At 33.0% G+C, this 27,646-nt stretch overlaps 2 protein-coding genes across 2 annotated transcripts in view; both read right to left on the bottom strand.

The window, feature by feature from the left end:
- Positions 1-15,590, bottom strand: part of LOC111622662 (ectopic P granules protein 5 homolog) — a 30,379-nt gene extending 14,789 nt beyond the window's left edge. The window contains exons 1-4 of the mRNA XM_023365084.1: positions 15,376-15,590; positions 8,146-8,328; positions 7,706-7,869; positions 7,415-7,620 (exon numbers count right to left, since the gene is read on the bottom strand). Coding sequence (XP_023220852.1) covers positions 7,415-7,620; positions 7,706-7,869; positions 8,146-8,328; positions 15,376-15,555 — 733 coding nt within the window. The 5' untranslated portion in view covers positions 15,556-15,590. The remainder of the gene's footprint in view (positions 1-7,414; positions 7,621-7,705; positions 7,870-8,145; positions 8,329-15,375) is intronic.
- A 4,213-nt stretch (positions 15,591-19,803) lies between these two features.
- Positions 19,804-27,646, bottom strand: part of LOC111622661 (ectopic P granules protein 5 homolog) — a 37,190-nt gene continuing 29,347 nt past the window's right edge. Inside the window, exon 9 of the mRNA XM_023365083.1 lies at positions 19,804-20,026. Coding sequence (XP_023220851.1) covers positions 19,827-20,026 — 200 coding nt within the window. The 3' untranslated portion in view covers positions 19,804-19,826. The remainder of the gene's footprint in view (positions 20,027-27,646) is intronic.

Genomic DNA, 27,646 nt, shown 5'->3' with positions numbered 1-27,646 from the left:
AGCCCCAGGGCCCATCTCCGAGTGACAATAGATAAACATCCACAACGTCCAAACAGTCGATTGTATCTAGACAATATTTGTTCCTAGGTGTAAGTTTAATTTTATGTTTAAAATAAACGGATTTTTGTGAGATTCTTGTCATCTGTGTCTCCTCCACCACACCCACATGCGTTCGACCCTAGATCATTCTGACGCGGGATTAACAATTCCCCCCAGGAAGTCGGCGAACTTACATAAGTCTCGTATTAACTGACGAATGCAAAGGATACAACCACATAAACAACCTGGATGGATTAGAAATTGAACTTAGAACAGTCAATCACTCAGAAAACTTCATAAACCCAAGAACCGGGGGATTATAACCCCATAATCGTTCGATTTTCTGTGTATCTAAAAAATAAAAAAATCTGCCAAAGCTTTACACAGAGGATCTATTGGACTCATACATGTATTCATTTATGTACAAAAAGTTTATGAATTGGCCAGCCAAAATACCTGGAGAAAGATTTCAAATTTTCATGAAGCATTTAGGTATGATTTATCCGGGATCTGGCTGGATACTGAAATGGAAAGAACCAGAGACTGTGCCCGCCGCTTCTGTTTCTAATATTAAGAAGAAAGAAAATCAGCTACCGCAACAGAGAAAGTCAATAAAACTAGGAAAAAAAGGAGTTCGTCAACATGTGTGACAGAGTCAAGTTCGGTCAGGAAAAAAAGGATCAATAATGTAAGTAATTTTAAGAATTTAATTTAAAACCACATTATTAAATTTAGAAAAAATCCCAATTTTAATTATTGTAACTTTAGTACATCACGGACCTGTCTATCGGTTACTATGCAGTCTCAAATTGCGTTCAAAATTACAACCGGAAGTGCATTTTAGTCATTATAGGTAACATTAACCCAATATTTTATGTAAATATACAGCTATTCCTTGATTAACATGATTAATTAATCTCCAGGTTTTATCACATTTATCAAAATAGCATTAATCAAATATAATAATTATTGATAAAATTATAATTCATCCATGATAGATTACTGTATTGATTATTCACTTACATGGTACTCTTTTACATTCATTTATTATTATTCCTAAAACATCTGTTTAATAAATGCTTGTAAATTACATACATTAATTGATAAATTTTTCTCTAGCAACTGTACTTAAGAATTGTTTGAAGTGTGTTAATTTTTTTTCTTAGCATAAATTCTATAATAAGAAGCAAAATGACAAACCTTAGCAAGCAAGCATGCTTTTATTAACATTTGGATCCATACCCATTAATTGCTGCTGAAGAGATTCTAAACTGCAAAATATTCCATCCAGTTCTTTGATTGTTAGCTCCTTTAGAACCACATCTTCACATGTGCATTGTTGTTCAATTTCAAGGTCATTGTTATTAAACTCTTTTGAATCCAATAATTTTTTTTACATTTTTGCATCAACACCAAGGCCTTCAACCACATTATTTGCAGGATTTTGAAAATCACCTTAGCTTTTGCCAGAATGTACTTGATCCCATGTGTCACAAATGTTTTCAATTATGTTTTTTAACATTAATGCAATTGTGCTCCCAGAATTTTTTCTCCTGTTGTTATTTCTACTGCCTTTGAATGATCATATCCATGGGCTGTAGCAGTAATGTCATACAGTCAAACCTCAAGTTTCAAATGCCTGGCTTTTCGAACAAAATTTCAAATGCCATATTTGCCCCAGCTGTTGAACAAGCTACTCAGCAGCAAGAGGCAGCCATAGATTAGAGAGAGACTGGTGTCAGTCTTGTTGTTGACTGCCTATCTTCAAATATGCTTTGAGTAACCCAAGCCTTCTGATTCACCTGCCAAATTACAGGTAGAGAGTTTCAGTTACATTCTTTTAATTCTCTTGGGTTCTGAGTTAAATAGACAAGAAGTGACTTCAATTTAAAATCATCTTCAGGTTCTTAAGATAGGACTGAACAATTCAAATTGTATTTTTAAAGTTGTTTTCTGTTCTATGTATTACATATTGCATACACAACAATTAAATATAATTTAAAGTTAGTTTAAATACATATATATTTTAAGAAAAAAAAAAAGTATACAAAATAAAGATACATGGTCCATAAAAAAAAGCCTATCAAAGAAAGCGTAAATAACAAAATGAATTTATTACCAAAAGTTAGTTACAAACATGGTTACTTTTCAACATAATCACCATGAAGATTGAGGCATTTGTCATATCTGCGAACAAGCTTTGCAATCCCCTCTTCATAGAATGTTGCCTCCAGTGACTTGAGATGGCCTTAACATTGTTTTGCAGATTGTCATTAGTCTAACCTCTGCCTCCCTAGCCATATTTTCAGTTCAGGAAAGAGGTAAAAGTTTTCACATGTTTAATGTGTGAAAACTTCCACCTTTCATACTTCCAACCAGCTTGAAACTTTTTAAACACCCAGCATATAACCCCAATTTAGCACCAAGCGACTTTCACCTCTTTCATGAAAACGTTACTAGGAGGGCAGAGGTTAGAGACTAATGATGATCTTCAAAACAATGTTAAGGCCATCTCAAGTCACTGGTGGCAACATTCTATGAAGAGGGGATTGCAAAGCTCGTTCAGATATGACAAATGCCTCAATCTTCACGGTGATTATATCGAAAAGTAACCATGTTTGTTACTAACTAACTTTTGGTAATAAATTCATTTTATTTACACTTGTCTTTTTTTATGGACCATCGGAGCTTGAAAAAACCCACCCTCAAACAAAAATTATATGTTTACTCATTTGTGTAATGCACCACAATTATCTTTGTTATATCTCTTAGAGGCCGAGATCACGCCTAAATTCCTCTCCCATATCGAAATACATAAAAGATAAAAGACATCATCAATGTATTTTGATTATGTATCTGGAAAACTAAGCTTAACAGGGACTTTATTACTAGCATGAATGACAATCCATATGGTCTCACCATTGAATTAGCTTCTTTATTATTTATTTGCTCTTACTTATAGATAGCATCTCCTTTAAAGGTAATAGATATAACTCTAAAATCTACCACAAATGAGCATCATTCTGATATACATACCAGCCAACACTAATGATCCATACAACTGCAATATAGCAACCATTAGAGAGCACTTTTCAGAAGGGATCAGATACATTGCAACCATAAACAAGACAAAAAAATGGATAGCAATAAAAATTAATAGTGGAAATTTTAGTGTAATCATGCATCCTGGCAGACTTAGTATATAAAATGGCACATAGGCAAAGAAATCAACTCAGTGACCAGCAGAATAAAACTCCTACAAGGGACATTCCCCCAGCAAGATATCTCTAGCCATCATAAGATTATAATATAGTGTGCATATGGCATTCATATGTTGGTGCAAAAATTGCATACCATGTAAACCCCATACATTAAAGCTGTTTTGAAACAAGAAAGAGCACTGGGAGTCTACATAAGTCCACTTAAGGGTAACAAATTTAATAGATACCTCATATGCATTGGGTCTACAAAGAAACTTCTCCAAAAAAAAAAAAAACACCTTCTGGAACATAAATCTGATATAGAAAAGAAGAAGCAAACCAATGCCTGGCTATATATGCAAGTGTTAATGAGATTAAACCAAAACTCCAACAAGTCACCCTAATATGAAAAACATACCATACAAACAATCTCAAAAATTTAAAGGTTCTAGAATAATTTAAAGCACACTTCCATAACCTCAACTTTAAAGAAGAAAAACAAATTCAAGAACATGGCCCATCATTGAAAAAGGCAACACGGACTGTAAACACACATCACTGGATATTTAGAAAAAAATTAAAGAGAAAAACATTTGAATGCATCAGAGATTCTTCTACACTTTCTATTCCAAAATGTAATTACTAGACAGATTCAATTTTGCAAAGAACTAACTGAAGACAGTCTTAAAAATAGACATTACTGAATTTCTCACTTTTCAAAGATTATGTGCAAGGCCTACTTAAGGTTGGTGAAATTTTATTTTGATTTCTGCTTTGTTAATAGAAGATTAATTTATAAGAGATTGATATTGTCAATAATTCTTCACATAAATTACATGTAATTGAAATGAGAGATATTGAAACATGACTAAAAATAGACTGATCTTTAATATTTTTGAAACCACAGTCAGCAAAAATGTTAAATTAACATAAGAACAGTCAAGTTGGAAAGTAAATGAAATTATTGTGGATGACAATGTAAAACAGTACAATGCATTGTACTATTGTACATTTTCTGTAAGTTATCATTACATTGCAATGTAAAGATAGTCTGTAAATAAATTTTAAAACTGTCAATGAACTAAATAAATTTTAATTGCAGTTTTCAAGCAAATTGTGGAATGATTATGGAGTTGTGACATCTAGATATACAATGCAGCATAGATTGAAAGAAAATTACACTGGGAAAAATACAAGGACTATAAATTGTGTATAACACAATTTTGAATCATCTGAAAATATTTTTTTTAGAAGAAACAGTCTGTGGGTTTGGCATCAGAGTGAAGAAATTGGTGATCCTAGTTGTTTACTACAGCCAGTAAAACGTCTCACAAGCATTATGATAGGGGAATGCTTCAGTATGTCTGATGTTAGTCTCACAGTTGTATTTAAAAATAGAGATGACAAAGACAGGCATGAAACCCTCTAGTTGTTAGAATCATTAGATGGCGTTTTAGGAGGGCTAATAGTTCAGTGGGGAGAGTTGAGAGAAAGTTCCATCGTATCGGTTGGAGTGTCTGTACTCAGCTAACAGAAAGATCAGACAGGTTAACAAATAACAACCTATTTTTATTTTTATCTCTTATTGTTAATCGATGCCTAATCATGTTTAGAGGTGTATGTACAGTACATACACCTCTAAACATGAGGGAGAGAGTTTACAATGGGTTAAAATAATATACCTCTATCAGACTAGTGCATTTAGTCTGGTCAATGTGTGGAGATTCTCTTCTAACATTTGGGATGGCTGATGAATGTGAGATGGATGCTGGAGAGTCAGAGCAGGACTATCATCGTCATATTATTATGGCAGTTTCTTATTGTTGTTGACTGCCCTGAACTCGTGGCTTTTCCCTTTTTATCCAAACTTTCCACCAATTGGATTTTAGGGTTTACACTATCTGACAGGACCACTGCAATACATCCAATACAAGAGATGGATGTTCATCAGATATGTGCAATAACAACTTTCTAAGGGAAGTTCTATTTCCTTTTTCCACGAGAAATTGCAACTTTTGTCTATTTTATTGATAAAATATTACATTGAAATTATTAATCAAGTGAGTATATCTAAGAATGTGATAAATAAAACAAATAAATTTTCAAATAAATCCTATCCACTCTCGCCTTCTCACACAACCATGAATTCAGTATTCCAAAATCTGGTAGGTTTTAATCTTATTCCCTCAGTAGAAGATCTAACTTCATGCCATACATCATAGTCAATAACATGCTCCACAAGCCAGATCTTTGTGCCCACCTTAAAATGTTAACAAAATCATCTGATCTTAATGTTTCTCATAATTCTATTGAAAATGTGAAGAAGAAGATATAAACTCTGCCTTAACTCAACTACAGAACAGTGTCACAAATTAATTGAGTCAATGCCTCACCAAATGAAAGGCAGGCAGTTACTAAAGGGCTTATACTATATTAACAAATTTTAGTCAGATTACATTTTGCTTTTTTATTCACAGTTATGTTATGTAGACATTTGAAGAAAATAAACTTCATTTATGTAAAATCTAAAGAAATAATGTTTTATATCTTTTCAGATAAAAATAAACATAAATCATTTATCAATAAGTAGCACGATCCTGTATTATATCAGTATAATAATAGGGTAAGTATGTATGCATAAATTTTGCAATATTTTACAATTGGATGTAATCCTTGTGTGATTAGATCTAGAAAAAATATTGCAAAATTTATGCATATATATATGTACTTACCCTATTATCATCAATCATTTATTTCCTTTATTAATGTAATGTATTAATTCAATTCATTGTGTTATACACAGTGCGGCAATTATATTCCAGGACTGGATCTATAAAAATGAAACAAAACAATTTTATTCAAATCTTTTTATTAAATTATTCAAAATACTCTCCTCCTGCTTCAATACACTTTTTACAGTGATTCAATAGTGATTCAAATGCCTGCTCAAACTTAATTTTCGGTATTGCCTCTAATATGCATGTAGACTCTCTTTGGATGGTTTCAATATCATTAAAAATGCATCCTTTCAACTTCATTTTCATTTTTGGAAATAAAGAGAAGTCACATGGTGCTAAATCGGGGGAATATGGTGAATGATTCAACACACAGACTTGATTTTGTGCCAAAAATTGACGAACAATCAATGATGTGTGACTTGGTGCATTATCATGTAACAAACACCAGTCATCAGAATTGCGATATTCTGGTTGAATTCGATGAATTCTTCCCATTAATCGTTGTAAAACTCCTAAGTAGAAAGCAGCATTAACTGTTTGACCCTGTGGGACAAACTCACGGTGGATGATGCCTTTGCTATCGAAGAAAACAATGAACATTGTCTTGATTTTTTATGGAACTTTTTGTTTTTTCTTGGCTTGAGGTGATGATTTTGACTTCCATTCGGCACTTGGACATTTTGTTTGTGGGTCATATTGAAAACACCAGGTCTCGTCACCAGTAACAATTAATTTGAGGAAGGTTGAGCTGTTATTTGCTGCTCATACAATCTCTCTGGAATGTTCCAGTCTCATCAATTTTTGGTCTTGAATTAGTGTGTGCGGAACAAATTTAGCACAGACCTTTGTCGTATTGTCTCTTTGTTAATGTTTAATGCCTGTTCCATCATTCTCAGTGTTACATTGCGATCGTTGGATACAAATTCTTGCACTTTTTGAATCTAATCTGCTGCTCGAATTGTTATTGGCCTTCCCACACATTTGTCGTCCTCCAGTGATTGTCTGCCTTCCAAAAATCGCTTGTGCCACTCAAAAGTCTTTGACTGTGATAAACACTCACTTCCACACACTTTCTGCATCATTTTGAACGTTTCTGTGGCACTTGTGCCAAGTTTAGCATGAAATTTAATAACAGCACATTGTTCCATTATTGTTTGCCGACATGTAACAAAATAAACTAATAAACAAAATATCAAAAACAATGATAAATGTCAACTGATTTAAATAAAAGTTTTAGGTTAGTAGCAACATCTGTTCAAACTTCATATGACATAAAATTTAAACAGATGTTGCTACTGGTTGCTGAGATATAGCTTCAGTCCTGGAATTTAATTGCCGCACTGTGTATGAACATAAATGATGCCACTTAAAGTTTGTATTTTATTTGATGGCAACCAAATTCAATATTATAAATAAATTATATCAAAAATCACTTACTATAATTGACAGCATGGTAAATCTGTTGTATTAGATTACGTAAACAATCATGCAATACTGATGAAATTTGAAGGAGATGTTGATGCTGTTCCGAACATATTTTTATTAACCGTATGTAGGTACTTACATACAGCTGTCTGTGATACAAGGTTTGGTGATGAACAAGTTCTTCATTGGGTTCCATGCATGTCATAAATCTCAAGAATCTAAAAGTAAAAATATTAATACTACTGTAGTAATATCCCTACATGTGATAAATAAATTTTTAATATAACATAGTTTAAAACTTACTTTAACAATATTTGATCTGTACTGTTATTTTGTGTTCCTTTCAAAATGCAATCTGGATTGCACTTGTTCACAAAAATATCCACAACTTCGGCTAATGTCACTACGTCAAAAGAATACCAGGGACAGGATTCAGCAAATTTTAATATATCCAGTAGATTCCCTTTCTGTAAATAGTTTGAGCATCACACTTTTGTCAAAATAACTACATAATGACTGTGATAAATTATTTTACTAGTATTTGCTGATTTTTTTTACTGCAAATACTTAATTTTCACAAAGAAAAAACATGCGATTAAAGTTCAGTTATGAAATGTGTCAATATTCATTGTCAATTTTACTAAAGTTGCTAAAGATTTTTTAAGACAAAATTATAACTAAATATATAATGCTGTTAAAACTTTTAAAAATCCATTTATAATTTGCATATTTATATTACTTACTTCTTGAATTACTGGTTCCCAAGCTAGCTTCATGATTAATGTACTTAACTCATGTAAAACATAAGTATTTTCCCTGCTGTCTGTTACATTTCTCAGAGAGTTCTCGATTACTTGTATCCAGGAAACTTTTACAAAAATTTTGCTGACAAATGTAATATTGTCGGAAATTTTACTTTCTATGAGCTGAAATAATAAATAAAAAGCCTTTGTTATACTGAAATAAAATATATTGAGAAAAAAGGAATTTATAAACAAACATTTTCAATAATAATTAGAATGACAAGATACCACATTTTATGTTGGCACTGAACAAGGAAATAGTGTATATTAATGGCACGTTTTGAATTTCTGATCAATATATGAATACAAATATGCACAAGATATCACTACACATCCAAATCTTATTTTTATTTTAGAATTAGCATATCTACATTGAAAAGCCTCACACTTGCTTTTCTCAAAACTTTGTCCTAAACTATCTTACCCAATTTATCTTTTCAGTTACCATATATTTCCTTGAATTAGCACTCAGGCATTTGTGAAAACCCTGACTAAATAACAAAAAATACTTCTAAAACAGGAAAACACTGCCAAGATGTAGCTAATGTATGATCTGAGTTCCCCTTTCACACTCTCAGCATTGGGAATGACACCTTTCCTCCGAGATATTCTGTTGTTTTAATACCTATGAATGGCTGATTTGGGTAATCATTGCCCGTTCCTCCAATGGTTTAGTCATGCTTGGATCTTTCTTACTTTACTAACAGATACTTTGCCTATGGATAATCCTCATCCACTGTTACACATTTCAAGGACAGACTATAGTGACAAGAACTTTCTCTAACTGATCCAGTCAATGAATCAATCTACTCAATGAGCATCAGAGCCTTAGAACCTCCACTACAAGGTATTTATTGACTCACGAAACTAATGTGAACTCTCTCTCACATTCAAGGCTACTAAAAACTAACAATTCACTATAATTGTCAGTGTAAAATTCTATGTTTAATACATGGGCATTTGTTTTTTTTTAACTTGTATCAGAGTGCTTTTCTTCTGCCATGCCATCTCTTAGATCTCCTCCATCCTGGATTTGACCACCTACACACACGACAGCTCAAGCGAACAATGATAACATAAACAGCCATTGTAGCTTTTGTGTCCTTCAGAAGAGAGACAGCGGTGTCATCCTGATGTGGCATCAACAACATGGTACCAACCCTTCAGTCAAGTGGTGCAGAAGTAATAGAGGGCACTTATTCAAATCATTTTTATATAAAAGCTTTGCCAATGTAAAAATTTCAAATTTTGCAACATTGACTCTTTTCATTTCACGCCATGGTATGGTATAACACTTACGAGAATGCATTTTTTAAAATTTTGTTTCAGAAAAATTCATATGATGTGAATTTTCCTGAAATGGAATTATTCTTGTACAAAGGATATGATATCATATGAAAACAGCTGTATTTGCTGTAGTTTAAGCATTCAGTAATAATGTTAAATACCCCTACTTCTAGTCACAAAGACAAAAACTTTTATCTGTTAAAACTGTTTTATAGCTATGAAAGTTTAAAGGCACCGTCTATTGGCATTGATAATGTTTTGATGAGTAAAACACAAAATAAATACAAAATATCTTGCAAGCACTTTNGTCACAAAGACAAAAACTTTTATCTGTTAAAACTGTTTTATAGCTATGAAAGTTTAAAGGCACCGTCTATTGGCATTGATAATGTTTTGATGAGTAAAACACAAAATAAATACAAAATATCTTGCAAGCACTTTCAACATGTATAGAATGTAGATACAATTTCATGGTGAACTCAAGATATATTTTTCTTCCAATTAGAAGTTCAGACTATTTACAAAAAAATTTATTTTTGAGTATCTATTAATCCATTAACACAACCACAGAAGTACCCGTAACATTGGTTTGAAGAAAAACTTCAATAAAACAAATAATAAATAGGTAAAAACTCACAAATTAAAAATGATCAAAACGTCAGCCTTTTATTTGAGGTTCTGATGTCTTTTACATTAAAAACAACAAGTAAGTCTTCTCACCATACCATTAAGTAGTTATCCAATTTTTATCAGGTTCAAGCCCTCTGGTGGTTGATACGAGTTATCCTTTTATTTGCATATAGATAAAATTTCATGGTTCTCATTCTTCAAACCAATGTTATGGGTACTTCTGTGGTTGTGTTAATGGATTATTAATACATGACTCAAAAATTAATTTTTTTGTAAATAGTCTGAACTTCTAATTGGAAGATATAAATTTTAACATTAATGTTAATATGTTCTAATTGGAGAGCACGTGTTATTTTGAAATATTTAACATTAATTTGTACTAATTGGAATGCAGGTGTTAAACTTAAATAGTGTACTATTAAACTTACACATTTAATTAACAGACAAACTATAATTGAAAATTATTGGCAGCTGTGATATATAATTTTTTAAATTATTAAATAGTGAAACCCATATTTTTGAGAACTCTAGAGCAGTGTTCCGCAACCTTTTTCTACTTGCGGCACACCCATGACTCACCCACGGCACACCAAAATGTTATTCCCCTCAAAAACGTATATTCTACTATTAATAGAATTACGTAATGCCACTAACCTATTATTATTGTTATTAAACAGACATCAACACCTACCTGTGAGCAAATTAATTTTACATATAATTTCTTAGAATGCATAAAAATGCGTGGCTTGTAAAAATAAACAAACATCATCTTATTTCATCAGTGCTGCAGCAGAAAATGAAATACAAGCATAAGAAACACAACAACTGTGATAAAAATATATAAATAAAACTTGAAATTAACAGAATATGTAAAAGTTCACGTCACACCTTTCACCATGTGACGGCACACCGGTTGCGGAACACTGCTCTAGAGTGAGCCTATTACATGGCTCCAATTTCTCAATTAATAATGTTTCCTAGATGAATAAACAGTTGCAGTCCAACTGAGAGGATGGAAGATTCATTCTACAGTCGTGTAAAGTAATGATTGAGAACCCTTACAGATAGTTCTGTGGAAATTTTATTTTTACAAATGTCATCTTGATGTTCTAATATTCGGCTTTGCAGTTTTCTACTTGTGGTCCTGAACTACAACACCAAAACAATGATGAAAAAGTGATATAAGAGAATTGAGAATTCGGATGCTTTCAAAGGTGACTTGGGACGTCTGAAGAGGAACCCCCCCTCTCGCCAGGGAATCACACGGTTATGTGACTGCGTCATTTGGATAAATATCCAATTGGCTGCAGCAAACGTGTGATGTTAACCCAGAAGGTCATCGGCAAGAGTAAAACGAAATCCTGTGATCCCCCATAAGTCTGAGCGACCCAATGAGAAATGACCAAAAAAGGCAATGAATCTTTTCTACGGCAGGAGAGACGATAATAAACCTGGAGAGATGTCAAATTACGTCAACGAAATCCCAGATTTTTCCCATGAGAAGTTAGTATAAAAAGGGGACGAATTTGCTCCTCCACACGGTTAGCGGAGGAGCTAACGCCGAAGCAACCCCTCCGGACAGCTGAGGAACTCTGATTGGAACTTCAGTGACCAATCCCGGTGCGTCCTACCAATGCCCTATACAAAAAGATCGCATACTACGAGGTAAACCCTTGCCAGAACTTTGTCTCTCTCTCCAACGCATCCCTCTTAGAGAGGTCTCTCTCTCGATCTTTAGCGTTAGGTTAGGTTAGAATATAGGATAGATTTTTATTTTTATTACGCATGTGTTATATTTATTGTCTTTAATATGTATAATCTCTTATTTGTTTAATGTTAGTATTGTTCAACCCGTGTAGTTATCTGGACACCTTGTCATGATTCCACTACCCCTCCCACTCATTTACCAAAGCCATCCCTGACAACGAAGCCAGTAAGTGGGGAGACACGCACCGCTCTACCCCTCGGTTCACAAGAATTATATATACATCTGATTTTTCTAATGTAGTTAATTTGTCCATCATTACACAGTATTCTGCATAAGGGTAGCTGTGGTTTTTTTGAATATGNTGTTAAATACCCCTACTTCTAGTCACAAAGACAAAATCTTTTATCTGTTAAAACTGATTTTATAGCTATGAAAGTTTAAAGGCACTATCTATTGGCATTGATAATGTTTTGATGAGTAAAACACAAAATAAATACAAAATATCTTGCAAGCACTTTTGACATGTATAGAATGTAGATACAATTTCATGGTGAACTCAGGATATATATTTTTCTTCCAATTAGAAGTTCAGACTATTTACAAAAAAATTTAATTTTGAGTCTATCTATTAATCCATTAACACAACCACAGAAGTACCTGTAACATTGGTTTGAAGAAAAACTTCAATAAAAACAAATAATAAATAGGTAAAAACTCACAAATTAAAAACAACAAGTCTTTTACATTAAAAACAACAAGCAAGTCTTCTCACCATACCATCCATAAGTAGTTATCCAATTTTTATCAGGTTCAAGCCCTCTGGTGGTTGATACAAGTTATCCTTTTATTTGCATATAGATACAATTTCATGGTTCTCATTCTTCAAACCAATGTTATGGGTACTTCTGTGGTTGTGTTAATGGATTAATAGATAGACTCAAAAATTAATTTTTTTGTAAATAGTCTGAACTTCTAATTGGAAGTTCAAAATTTTAACATTAATGTTAATATGTTCTAATTGGAGTGCATGTGTTATTTTGAAATATTTAACATTAATTAGTACTAATTGGAATGCAGGTGTTAAATGGGTGTTAAATGGTGTACTATTAAACTTACACATTTAAGTTTAACAGATAAACTATAATTGAAAATTATTGGCAGCTGTGATTTATAATTTTTTAAATTATTAAATAGTGAAATCCATATTTTTGGGAACTCTAGAGTGAGCCTATTACATTGCTCCAATTTCTCAATTAATAATGTTTCCTAAACGAATAAACAGTTGCAGTCCAACTGAGAGGATGGAAGATTCATTCTACAGTCGTGTAAAGTAATGATTGAGAACCCTTCCAGATAGTTCTATGGAAATTTTATTTTTACAAATGTCATCTTGATGTTCTAATATTCGGCTTTGCAGTTTTCTACTTGTGGTCCTGAATTATAACACCAAAACAATGATGAAAAAGTGATATAAGAAAATTATATATACACCTGATTTTTCTAATATAGTTAATTTGTCCATCATTACACAGTATTCTGCATAAGGGTAGCTGTGGTTTTTTTGAAAGTTAAATCCTGATGTTTGAATTCTTCTGGTAATACGTAAGGACACAGACCCAAGATATAGGATGGAAGGGTTTATATAAATGCAATCCTTTTTCCTTTTATTATTTCTAATTTTGATGGTGAGAAGAGAAATTCTTGCACACAGGTGTGAATGCACTTGAATTTAGCATAGGTGTAATTGTTTTATCTGATAATAACAATCCGATGTGAAAAATTAATTATTTTCAAAATCAGTTTTAAACTGGAAGCTGTGGATTTTGCAAAAAATAATAATATAGGCAGCTGCTAGAAAATTTAAATTCAATTCAAGAATGATGTTATTTACAAAGAGGTGCTTTGAGCATGCATTTTTAAATCTGGCAACTCCAAGGAGGTGGAATTTCTTCCACCTGTAAATAAAGAAATGGATTATTAAATAGAAAACCAGATAGATGAGACATATAGTGAATGGTTTTCCATTCCAAGAAAAATGGTAATAAGGAAAGCTATAAAAATATTCAATGATGAAATTGTTTGCAATTTGACTGTGGAGAAGTTTGAAAAGTGTAATCTCTGATTAAAAAAAGAAATATGAACCAGTCACATCCTTGGAGTGATGGATGAAACTGTCTGTTTAATGAACATGTCTGTAATGACAATGCTTTAGCAAGTCATCTCCTGTTTTGTACCAATTCAAATGATGGGCCACAAAAAATTTCCTCCTTGCCATCTTGTGTGCAAAGGCCACTGGAAGGAAGATGTCAAATTGCATTGTCTTCAAAGTTGTTTGTGAAGATAAAGAACTGACAAATATCAAGGGAGTCAAAATTGAACTCCTCAAAAATAGTTAGACGAATCAGAACCTATCAAGTGGCTGCATAAAGCCTGGAGTCAATTAGAATTTTGACGACAACTTTCCAGATATTGTGGCTTCCACAACAGTGAAGACTAACACAATCAAGATTTTAGAGTAGTTCTAGATCACAAAGTGCATATGTTTGCTGGAGCAGACCTTTCAAGAGTCACTATTCTGAGCAGTGTTGAATGAATGATGATGGATAGTGTGACTTACAGTAAGTACATGATGGGAGTGAATGCCGCAACACAAGAAATCTTACACTCCCACCAGAAACAAACATCCTTCCAAATGCAAAGAAGTCATGGAATTTGATCCCTGCAGACCTCATCAAGCATTCACTTTGAATCTCACAGGCCTCGAAGGATCTCTGTCCCAAAAGGCACCATCAGCCCTGAACCATCGATAGAACAAAATAGCTTGCCTATGCTTGGAACTCCAAAAGAACCAAGAATACCAGGATGATAAACTGAGTGAGAGTAATTCAGATAATGACTGATTTTTTTCAATAGCCTAACTAATCATTACTTTGTATTTTTTATTGTTAAACTGTAGTAGTAATAAAGAGTTACTTCAGACCACCTAAATTACAAAAGGAGCTTTTAGTCAAAAACAAAAACTGACTAGTTTATCTTTCAACTATATTACTGTAATCAATATTAAAAATTAAGCTCTGGGGATTTTGATTCAAGCAGATACCCAAGTACTCAAGCACTAATTCAAGGAAATAAATACTTTATTTCCTTGAATTAGTTGCTGAATTGATACTGGTTTCTTAAAACAATGCATCATCATCAAATTCAAATGAAATTAAATGAATTGCCATATAGTTCTTCATTCACTGAAAAAAATAGCTTTAAATTGGAACAGATTTAAAAGATGTCAATCATTTTCTCAATAGAAAAGTTTATGAAAAAATTTACTCAATTTTTTTCCAATGTTTTAAAATTTAATTGTATCTAAAAAATAAGTAATTTAAAATAATTTGAAACAATTATTAGCATTTTCTCATTGATGGCAATGTTTTTAATAAGACAAAGCTATTATTATTGTAATAATTTGTCACAAATAAATGAATTCCAATACGTAGGCAATAACTAAAAAACCTTTGTCATCAAAATAGCATAATATAAGAAAAAATTACTTCATTTATTCTATGCAAATCTTCTAATTCCGGAACAAATCTTTCCCAGGATAAGCAGAGTAGCGCATCCTGATACGCACATCGTACATAACTTTGAACGTGGTCCTTGCTGTACTTTTCCACATAATGCTTCCATATTATGGGTAAAATGGTTTGGTTATGCAAATTATCTAAAAACATTATTATTATTATTAATAAATTTCATTTCAGTTCTTTAAAGTGATAAATATTAGATTTCAATAAAAACTTTTAATAATTCATCTTTACAACCATTTTTACTTTATATCTTCCATGTGAAGAGACAACCTACGAATAAAATTACACTTGGAAAAGTTTTTATTTCGTGATTTTGATTTTTAAAAGCTTTAAAATACAAAATAGACAACTTTAAAATTTCATAAAAAAGTAACAAATTTAATTTTTAAAATTTTGAATACCACACTAAAAAAGAATGAAATAGATCCAAAGAATTTTTTTATTTAAAAAATTTAACACGTTCCATCTTCAAAAATTTTTGGAAAAAGCATTATATTTTTATAGTTGGAATAAATAACTTGTAATAAAATGAACACCATACACAAACTCTTCATGCTGGAGAATTTATCTATGGTGTTTATTTTATTACATCTATCAATCATGTGCATAGCCAATGAAGTTATAATCAGTCTTAAGTTCTGTTATACTTTTTGTTGTACAATTTTAGTTTAGAAACAAAAGTTAGTTTTTCCAATATCATTTTTATTGCTAGTTTTAAGATTTATTTATGAATTTAAAATTGTCTGGGAACCCAGACTTAGACCAAAAATAGTTGTTTGATAATTGTCGACTTTCACTTAAGAACGTTTTGTTTTAATGTTCTCAATGCTGAAAGTGACCTTTTGACCTCTTGGCCATATGGTACAGACTTTAATATAACAATTTACAGCCTGTTGAGGCAGTCGCCATCAGTTCCACCAGCTCCTTAACCCATCATGTTTGCGCTGTGACTCCTAATTGGATTAACTTTCTTGCCAAACAGACATATTTGGGTTAACATCTTTGCCGAAATGGTATACTTAACTGTGTCCAAATAGGACAAACTTTGTCGCCATAACTTGGGACAATTCTAGAATTCACCTCTACTCCCAGGACAGGGAGGTTACCACATCTACTAGTGGAGCAACCAATTTTAGGTATTTACGTATATGTGCAATATCATGTAAACTCTCTCTTTCGTGACACCTATGGTGTATAGGTCAGTTATTTTGACATAGTATGAAGTATATAACATGTAATTCATTTTTCTTTTCAAATAAAGTTGTTAAATTGGCATCCGAATGATTTCCTTGTGTCTCTCAGACCTCCTCCAACCCAAATCCAATCGCTCGCATGACCTAGCAACAACAACACAAATACAGCCCTAGTTGCTGTTGCTGTCTTCTGTCCTGACGTAGTCATCGCCAAAGCATAGGGGGCACTTCAGACATTTCAGACAGTTGTGTTGTCTTAAAACAAAGATGTGTTCATAACTGTTTTGCCAAAAAGTTTCCAACGTTATTCATTATTTTATAAAACTCAAAATATTGTTGTCTGAGAAACAGAACATTAGTTTTAAACAATTTCAAACTAATGGTTGATTATATTACATATTTAATTTGCTGCACTTTTAAGGAATAACAATTTCCTCAATTATAAGATGCATTATTTTATCCATTTTTACTTGTCAAAATAGAAGCATGTCTTAGACTTACTGGAATCTTATATTGTAACAAACCAATTATCAAGCTTCCAGAAATCTGGAATTGCAGAAAAACAGGCTAGTTTTGAATTTGGCAGACTGTTACACACCTTTAGTTTACTGCACAGCAACTTTGTTTTGATTTCTGTAAAATACATGTTGTAAAACACCAGTTCCACTAAGTTCTTTACTTTCCTTCATTTAATTTTCATCCCAAATATTACACTATACATGGTTTTCTATATTTTACAATGATCAAATAGACTTTGCTTTAAAAGTGTATTAATTTGTATCTGTAAAATAAAATTTCATTCTTAAAATACAAAATAAACAGCAGAATGTTAAGTATATATTTATGCCATGTCTAGAAAACTGGAAAAATCAAAATCCTGACCACTTCTGGGCCCAAAGCTTGTTCATTTAATTTGGACTGCAAATATGGCACCAAACCTATGGTTGGTTGGTTTGCGTTTTTTGGCATGAGCCATATAGGCTAAGCTGTGCCATATCAAGCAGTGAAAATTTTTAATAAATAAAATAAAATAACAACGACAAACATATAAAACAATAAATCTGACTTACGGAACCTGTAACCGATGCGTATCACTTTTTCTTTCAACAATCAAACGTTTTCATAACCCCTTCTGGNAACACCAAAACAATGATGAAAAAGTGATATAAGAAAATTATATATACACCTGATTTTTCTAATATAGTTAATTTGTCCATCATTACACAGTATTCTGCATAAGGGTAGCTGTGGTTTTTTTGAAAGTTAAATCCTGATGTTTGAATTCTTCTGGTAATACGTAAGGACATAGACCTAAGATATAGGATGGAAGGGTTTATATAAATGCAATCCTTTTTCTTTTTATTATTTCTAATTTTGATGGTGAGAAGAGAAATTCTTGCACACAGGTGTGAATGCACTTGAATTTAGCATAGGTGTAATTGTTTTATCTGATAATAACAATCTGATGTGAAAAATTAATTATTTTCAAAATCAGTTTTAAACTGGAAGCTGTGGATTTTGCAAAAAAATAATAATATAGGCAGCTGCTAGAAAATTTAAATTCAATTCCAAAAAAATTCAAGAATGATGTTATTTACAAAGAGGTGCTTTGAGCATGCATTTTTAAATCTGGCAACTCCAAGGAGGTGGAATTTCTTCCACCTGTAAATAAAGAAATGGATTATTAAATAGAAAACCAGATAGATGAGACATATAGTGAATGGTTTTCCATTCCAAGAAAAATGGTAATAAGGAAAGCTATAAAAATATTCAATGATGAAATTGTTTGCAATTTGACTGTGGAGAAGTTTGAAAAGTGTAATCTCTGATTAAAAAAAGAAATATGAACCAGTCACATCCTTGGAGTGATGGATGAAACTGTCTGTTTAATGAACATGTCTGTAATGACAATGCTTTAGCAAGTCATCTCCTGTTTTGTACCAATTCAAATGATGGGCCACAAAAAATTTCCTCCTTGCCATCTTGTGTGCAAAGGCCACTGGAAGGAAGATGTCAAATTGCATTGTCTTCAAAGTTGTTTGTGAAGATAAAGAACTGACAAATATCAAGGGAGTCAAAATTGAACTCCTCAAAAATAGTTAGACGAATCAGAACCTATCAAGTGGCTGCATAAAGCCTGGAGTCAATTAGAATTTTGACGACAACTTTCCAGATATTGTGGCTTCCACAACAGTGAAGACTAACACAATCAAGATTTTAGAGTAGTTCTAGATCACAAAGTGCATATGTTTGCTGGAGCAGACCTTTCAAGAGTCACTATTCTGAGCAGTGTTGAATGAATGATGATGGATAGTGTGACTTACAGTAAGTACATGATGGGAGTGAATGCCGCAACACAAGAAATCTTACACTCCCACCAGAAACAAACATCCTTCCAAATGCAAAGAAGTCATGGAATTTGATCCCTGCAGACCTCATCAAGCATTCACTTTGAATCTCACAGGCCTCGAAGGATCTCTGTCCCAAAAGGCACCATCAGCCCTGAACCATCGATAGAACAAAATAGCTTGCCTATGCTTGGAACTCCAAAAGAACCAAGAATACCAGGATGATAAACTGAGTGAGAGTAATTCAGATAATGACTGATTTTTTTCAATAGCCTAACTAATCATTACTTTGTATTTTTTATTGTTAAACTGTAGTAGTAATAAAGAGTTACTTCAGACCACCTAAATTACAAAAGGAGCTTTTAGTCAAAAACAAAAACTGACTAGTTTATCTTTCAACTATATTACTGTAATCAATATTAAAAATTAAGCTCTGGGGATTTTGATTCAAGCAGATACCCAAGTACTCAAGCACTAATTCAAGGAAATAAATACTTTATTTCCTTGAATTAGTTGCTGAATTGATACTGGTTTCTTAAAACAATGCATCATCATCAAATTCAAATGAAATTAAATGAATTGCCATATAGTTCTTCATTCACTGAAAAAAATAGCTTTAAATTGGAACAGATTTAAAAGATGTCAATCATTTTCTCAATAGAAAAGTTTATGAAAAAATTTACTCAATTTTTTTCCAATGTTTTAAAATTTAATTGTATCTAAAAAATAAGTAATTTAAAATAATTTGAAACAATTATTAGCATTTTCTCATTGATGGCAATGTTTTTAATAAGACAAAGCTATTATTATTGTAATAATTTGTCACAAATAAATGAATTCCAATACGTAGGCAATAACTAAAAAACCTTTGTCATCAAAATAGCATAATATAAGAAAAAATTACTTCATTTATTCTATGCAAATCTTCTAATTCCGGAACAAATCTTTCCCAGGATAAGCAGAGTAGCGCATCCTGATACGCACATCGTACATAACTTTGAACGTGGTCCTTGCTGTACTTTTCCACATAATGCTTCCATATTATGGGTAAAATGGTTTGGTTATGCAAATTATCTAAAAACATTATTATTATTATTAATAAATTTCATTTCAGTTCTTTAAAGTGATAAATATTAGATTTCAATAAAAACTTTTAATAATTCATCTTTACAACCATTTTTACTTTATATCTTCCATGTGAAGAGACAACCTACGAATAAAATTACACTTGGAAAAGTTTTTATTTCGTGATTTTGATTTTTAAAAGCTTTAAAATACAAAATAGACAACTTTAAAATTTCATAAAAAAGTAACAAATTTAATTTTTAAAATTTTGAATACCACACTAAAAAAGAATGAAATAGATCCAAAGAATTTTTTTATTTAAAAAATTTAACACGTTCCATCTTCAAAAATTTTTGGAAAAAGCATTATATTTTTATAGTTGGAATAAATAACTTGTAATAAAATGAACACCATACACAAACTCTTCATGCTGGAGAATTTATCTATGGTGTTTATTTTATTACATCTATCAATCATGTGCATAGCCAATGAAGTTATAATCAGTCTTAAGTTCTGTTATACTTTTTGTTGTACAATTTTAGTTTAGAAACAAAAGTTAGTTTTTCCAATATCATTTTTATTGCTAGTTTTAAGATTTATTTATGAATTTAAAATTGTCTGGGAACCCAGACTTAGACCAAAAATAGTTGTTTGATAATTGTCGACTTTCACTTAAGAACGTTTTGTTTTAATGTTCTCAATGCTGAAAGTGACCTTTTGACCTCTTGGCCATATGGTACAGACTTTAATATAACAATTTACAGCCTGTTGAGGCAGTCGCCATCAGTTCCACCAGCTCCTTAACCCATCATGTTTGCGCTGTGACTCCTAATTGGATTAACTTTCTTGCCAAACAGACATATTTGGGTTAACATCTTTGCCGAAATGGTATACTTAACTGTGTCCAAATAGGACAAACTTTGTCGCCATAACTTGGGACAATTCTAGAATTCACCTCTACTCCCAGGACAGGGAGGTTACCACATCTACTAGTGGAGCAACCAATTTTAGGTATTTACGTATATGTGCAATATCATGTAAACTCTCTCTTTCGTGACACCTATGGTGTATAGGTCAGTTATTTTGACATAGTATGAAGTATATAACATGTAATTCATTTTTCTTTTCAAATAAAGTTGTTAAATTGGCATCCGAATGATTTCCTTGTGTCTCTCAGACCTCCTCCAACCCAAATCCAATCGCTCGCATAACCTAGCAACAACAACACAAATACAGCCCTAGTTGCTGTTGCTGTCTTCTGTCCTGACATAGTCATCGCCAAAGCATAGGGGGCACTTCAGACATTTCAAACAGTTGTGTTGTCTTAAAACAAAGATGTGTTCATAACTGTTTTGCCAAAAAGTNTAAAAATCAAGTTTAAGTCATTTTATTCGACTTTACGTCCGCCCGCCACAAATATTGAAGTCGTAATATCACTAGAAAAACGTTTAAAGCACATAAAATCATATTAAAATATATACGAGTATGTTCTGTATTTACAGTACACGCATTCGTAAATTTAGAATACTTTTTTCTGTACTATATTAAAAACTAAAATTTATTTGTTTGTAAGCTTAAAATAGATTTTTATTAACCATATATTATTAAAAATGCATTAATAAATAAAATACAGAACAGGGAATAATAATTAATGGTTTAGCCTAGTGACAAGTAGATTCGGAGACGTAAATTCGACTTACGTCGTTTTTCGACTTATGTCTTTTCCTGGAACCAATTAACGACGTAAGGCGAGGTATACCTGTATAACAATTTACAGCCTGTTGAGGCAGTTGCCATAAGTTCCTCCAGCTCCTTAACCCATCATGTTTGTGCTGTGACTCCTAATTGGATTAACTTTCTTGCTAAACAGACGTATTTGGGTTAACATCTTTGCCGAAATGGTATACTTAACTGTGTCCAAATAGGACAAACTTTGTCCGCCATAACTTGGGACAATTCTAGAGTTCACTTCTACTCCCAGGACAGGGAAGTTACCACATCTACTAGCAGAGCAACCAATTTTAGGTATTTACATATATGTGCAATATCATGTAAACTCTTTCTCTCTTTCGTGACACCTATGGTGTATAGGTCAGTTATTTTGACATAGTATGTAGTATATAATATGTAATTAATTTTTCTTTTCAAATAAAGTTGTTAAATTGGCATCCAAATGATTTACTCGTGTCTCTCAGACCTCCTCCATTCCAAATCCAATCGCTCGCATGACCTAGCAACAACAACACAAATATCAATTAGAATTTTGACGACAACTTTCCAGATATTGTGGCTTCCACAACGGTGAAGACTAACACAATCATGATTTTAGAGTAGTTCTAGCTCACAAAGTGCATATGTTTGCTGGAGCAGACCTTTCAAGAGTCACTATTCTGAGCAGTGTTGAATGAATGATGATGGATAGTGTGACTTACAGTAAGTACATGATGGGAGTGAATGCCGCAACACAAGAAATCTTACACTCCCACCAGAAACAAACATCCTTCCAAATGCAAAGAAGTCATGGAATTTGATCCCTGCAGACCTCATCAAGCATTCACTTTGAATCTCACAGGCCTCGAAGGATCTCTGTCCCAAAAGGCACCATCAGCCCTGAACCATCGATAGAACAAAATAGCTTGCCTATGCTTGGAACTCCAAAAGAACCAAGAATACCAGGATGATAAACTGAGTGAGAGTAATTCAGATAATGACTGATTTTTNTGTATACAATACAATAAATCTGACTTACGGAACCTGTAACCGATGCGTATCACTTTTTCTTTCAACAATCAAACGTTTTCATAACCCCTTCTGGGTTCTTCATCAGGATAACAGCTGGATCGAATAGCGATTTCAAGAAGTTTGAATGAATCCAAACTTGAATCGTTCCATTCGCTTAATCTGTCACGAGATATGATTGAAATTGTTCTATTTCGACGGTCGATGTTCAAATTTAAGAGAACAATCCAAAACATGTTATTGAGATATAAAGGTTATTTAATATTCTCGTGTTCCCTAATATAATTTATTTTTAAGGCTTAATATAATTTCGTTATCACTCTTTATGGAGTAGGTTTTGCCACGCCATGGAGGATCGTTCTCTTAAATTTGAACATCGACCGTCGAAATAGAACAATTTCAATCATATCTCGTGATGGATTAAGCGAATGGAACGATTCAAGTTCGGATTCATTCAAACTTCTTGAAATTGCTATTTGATCCAGCTGTTATCCTGATGAAGAACCCAGAAGCGGTTATGAAAACGTTTGATTGTTGAAAGAAAAAGTGATATGCATCGGTTACAGGTTCCGTAAGTCAGATTTATTGTATTATATACAACCCGATGTGCAGTTGATATTATAGTATTACATATAAAACAGTACAAATAAACAAACAACAGGGTACAGTAGACCCCCTGTAAAGCAGGTTCATATAATACGGATTCGTATATAATGGCGAAAAAATTGCAATTGTATTCGTATAAATATGCTAAAAGAAACTCATATAATATGGTAAAACATCATCGTCAACTTGTGTCGCGACAGGATTGGTCGAATCTAGACCAATAGCAGATATTCCACAAATCGTTGACTTTAAACTACTAAAAACAATTTATTATTTAACAGCCAAAAAATTATATTTATATTAACGATGTCTCCAAAGTTAAGTTATTTTTCTGCAAAAAATTCGCTGATCAGAAAACACGCACCCACCGTTTGATGCACCAGTCCGCGACGAAAACAAGCTTAAGCAATGGCATCGAACAGTGCACACTCGGTAAGTAATTCTACAATTTTTTTTCTATAGCATAGTTTATATGAATTATTCCCAAAAAATTATAGGTGTTTTGGAAATGTTGAGTCAAATTAGTCTAGAATCAATTAATTTTATGGAAGAAAACCTTTCAAACAGCCGTAGTCCCTAAACTGCACACATGCTAGGCTGTGATTGGATCATGTATTTAAGTGATCATAAAACATGAATTCATATAAAACNGCGTTTTTTGGCACGAGCCATATAGTTAGAGCTAAGCTGTGCCATATCAAACAGTGAAAATTTTTAATAAATAAAATAAATTAACAACAACAAACATATAAAACAGTACAAATAAACAAACAACAGGGTACAGTAGACCCCTATAAAATGGGTTCATATAATATGGATTTGTATATAATGGCGAAAAAATTGCAATCGTATTCGTATAAATACACTAAAAGAAACTCATATAATACAGTGAAATGTCATCGTCAACTTGTGTTGCGACAGAATTGGTCGAATCTAGACCAATAGCGGACATTCCACAAACCTTTGACTTTAAACGAGCAGCGGACCTACAAAAAACCATTTATTATTTAATGGCCATAAAAATTATATTTATATTAATGACGTCTCCAAAGTTAAGTTATTTTTCTGCAAAAAATTCGCTGATCAGAAAACATGCACACACCATTTGATGCACCAGTCTGCGACGAAAACAAGCTTATGCAATGGTGTCGAATGGTGCACACTCGGTAATTCTACAATTTTTTTTCTATAGCATAGTTTATATGAATTATTCCCAAAAAATTATGTGTGTTTTGGAAATATTGAGTCAAATTAGTATAGAATCGATTAATTTTATGGAAGAAAACCTTTCAAACAGCTGTAGTCCCTAAACTGCACACATGCTGGGCTGTGATTGGATCATGTATTTAAGTGATCGTAAAACACAAATTCATATAAAACGGAACGTATCTACCGTATTATAGGGGGGTCTACTGTATATAAAAGTAAAAACTAAATAAATAATATGTTTCTGAAAGTCACAAATATTTATAAAATTCAGTAACTTATCAAGATTAGGCCTATGACCCAGAATCTCTGTCAAACTTGCATTTCTGAAATGCTGTCTATGAATCCTCTTGAAGGCAGAGCAATTGCACAGTATGTGTTTAACATTTACAGAACAGTTGTAATATTGACATACTGACTAGTCATCACCCTTCAAAAGGTATTGATGAGTCAGCCAAGTATGTCCAATTCTCAAACAGGCAAGGATAACCTCAGATCTCCTTTCATACACTATGTTATGTGTCCAATTTTCTACCAAAGGTTTGATCTCATGTAGTTTTTTGTGGACTTGTGCGTTCCACACATTTTGTCATCTCTCTGCTAGTTGTCTTTTTAACAACTAGTTTCAAGTTGCCTCCTTCAATAGGCATTGTATGCTCTAAAGGACTTGCTGACTTTGCAGCTGCATCAGCTTCTTCATTCCCTCTTATATGCACATGGTCTGGGAGCCAACAAAATTTTAGAGAAATTACTCGCAGAAAGATGGCAAATCAGTTTATGAATTTTAATCACTATGGAGTGAGAACTAAGTTCAGATGAGATCAAAGCCTGAAGTGCTCTAACTGAGTCAGTGTAAATCACACAGCAATGATGACCTTTTCTGATTACATACTTTAAGGCTAGGTAAATACCTGCAGCTCTGCAGTAAAGATGGAAGAATTCTGTGCTATTTGTTCTGCCGTGATTTCATCCTGGCAGACAAAGGCTGAGCTAACATAGTCATCCGATTCAGATCCATCAGTATAAATAGGAATTAAATTCCTGTCAGTGTTGAATTTCTGCAAAGTGCTGTCTATAGACGTAATCTGGAGTGGATTCCTTTGGAAACTGCTTTAAGCTAAAGTCTACTTCTATCACAGGAGTTGACCAAGGTGATAAGCAACATTTCATAGGCCAAGGTTGGTTATAGTTTATGTCCAGGTCAATTGTACTGCTGACATTCTCCATTCTTATGTCGAATGTAGGGACACTACTTCAGCAGGCTGCAAATAATCTTTTCAGCTGAATATCTGATACTGTACAATCATCTAAAGGTTTAATCTGTGATTCCTGTTTAATATAATAAAAAAGAACTGTTCTTTCCTGAGATATAGTGGAGGCTCATAAGCATCCATATACTGTACAGGCTTTGAACAGGAGAGGTTCAAAAAGCACCAGTGCACAAACGCAACGCTTCATGGTGGATTGGATCCAGCATCTGAACAGTAGATTCTTGCACAGAGTCATACACAATGCATCTATAATCCAGCAAACAAGGGCCCTATAAATCCTAAGCATAGAACATTTGTCTGCTCCCCAGGATGAGCAGTATAGTACCTTTAAAAGGTTCAGCAGGGACTTTAAACATCTACTCTTCAAATTGTGCAAGTGTGGGAAAAAAAAGTCAATTTTTAGTCACACACAACACTCACAAACTTAGCCTCATTGACCATTAAGATTTTAATCCCATTTGGGTGAATTTCAGGATCCAGGTGCAAACCACGCCTTTGGCAAAAGTGGATGCACGAGGTCTTCCCTGTGTCAAATTGAAACCATTGGTCTTGAACCAATTGTGTATATGATTTAGAGAGGTTTGTAGTTGTCTCTCGATAAAACTCATGTTACTAGACTGGCAGGAGATCTGGAAGTCATCCAAATACAGAGAGTGTTTGACACTATGAAGGAGATAGTTAGCTATGTTGTTAATTTTAATTAGGAACAGAATTACACTCAAAATAGAACCTTGAGGAACACCTTTCTCTTGGGTGAAAGGCCTAGATAAAGTGATGCCCATCCTATCTTCGATTCCAAGTTAGGATGGTTTCTGTAGGAAGTTTTTTATAAAAATTGGCAAATTACCCTGCAATCTGAATTGGTACAGATCACGAAGTATTCCATATTGCCAGCAGTGGTCATAGTGTCTGTGTTCTTTGATGTAGAGAAGTCCTAAGTGCTGTTGTCAAACAAAAGCTTCGCGTATAGATGTTTCAAGGTTTACTAAATTATCTGTGGTACTTCTGTTCTTACGAAATCCACTCTGATGTAATGAAAAGTAATTCTTTTCCTCTAAGAGGAACATCAGGCATCTGTTTACCATTCTCTCGAAGAGTTTACAGACACAACTCATCAGAGAGATTGGTCTGTAATTAGAGGGATCCTTGCAGTCTTTACCTGGCTTGGGAATAATAATAATCGATAGCCTCTAAGAGTCAGAAAAATATGTTCTGTCCAACAGATATAGAAGATTACTAAGGGAATTGTTTGACAGATTTTTAATCATGATGTAGTGGATTTTATCTGGGCCTACAGCAGTATCTACAAGCGAGAGATTGCTGTATGTAATTCTATTCTAGTGAATGACACATTACATTCCTCATTAGATGAGGAATGAAAGTTTAAATATAAAGTACAAACAGAAAAGCAACAAGCTTGAAAATTTTTGAAATACATTATATTGCTGGATGAAGAGAAAAAGGTTTCGCCCAACAAATCAGCAATACTTTGTATATCGCTGATTATTGTGCCATTATTTCCCAACATGGACAAAGACTGAGAGGCATACTTCCCATTAATTTTATGGATTTTGTCCCAGACTGCTACAATCTTCTTACGTGAATACTGGAAAACATAAATTAAAACTCAAAAACCTTTAAACGTCCAGTAGTACTCAATTTAATAATAAACAAACGTTTTTGACCGTACTTTCGGTCTTCATCAGGTTTAAAAACCAGTTAGATTCGAACCTGTGCAAGTGTAGAACAATGATTCCCATACTGCTTTTGAGTTAGTGGCAGATGTTATGCTGGAGACATACTTCCT

The sequence above is a fragment of the Centruroides sculpturatus genome, unplaced genomic scaffold, assembly GCF_000671375.1.
Source record: "Centruroides sculpturatus isolate CEXI.00-Female unplaced genomic scaffold, Cexi_2.0 scaffold340, whole genome shotgun sequence".
Lineage (NCBI taxonomy): Eukaryota > Metazoa > Arthropoda > Arachnida > Scorpiones > Buthidae > Centruroides > Centruroides sculpturatus.
This window is presented reverse-complemented; position numbering and strand designations above follow the sequence as displayed.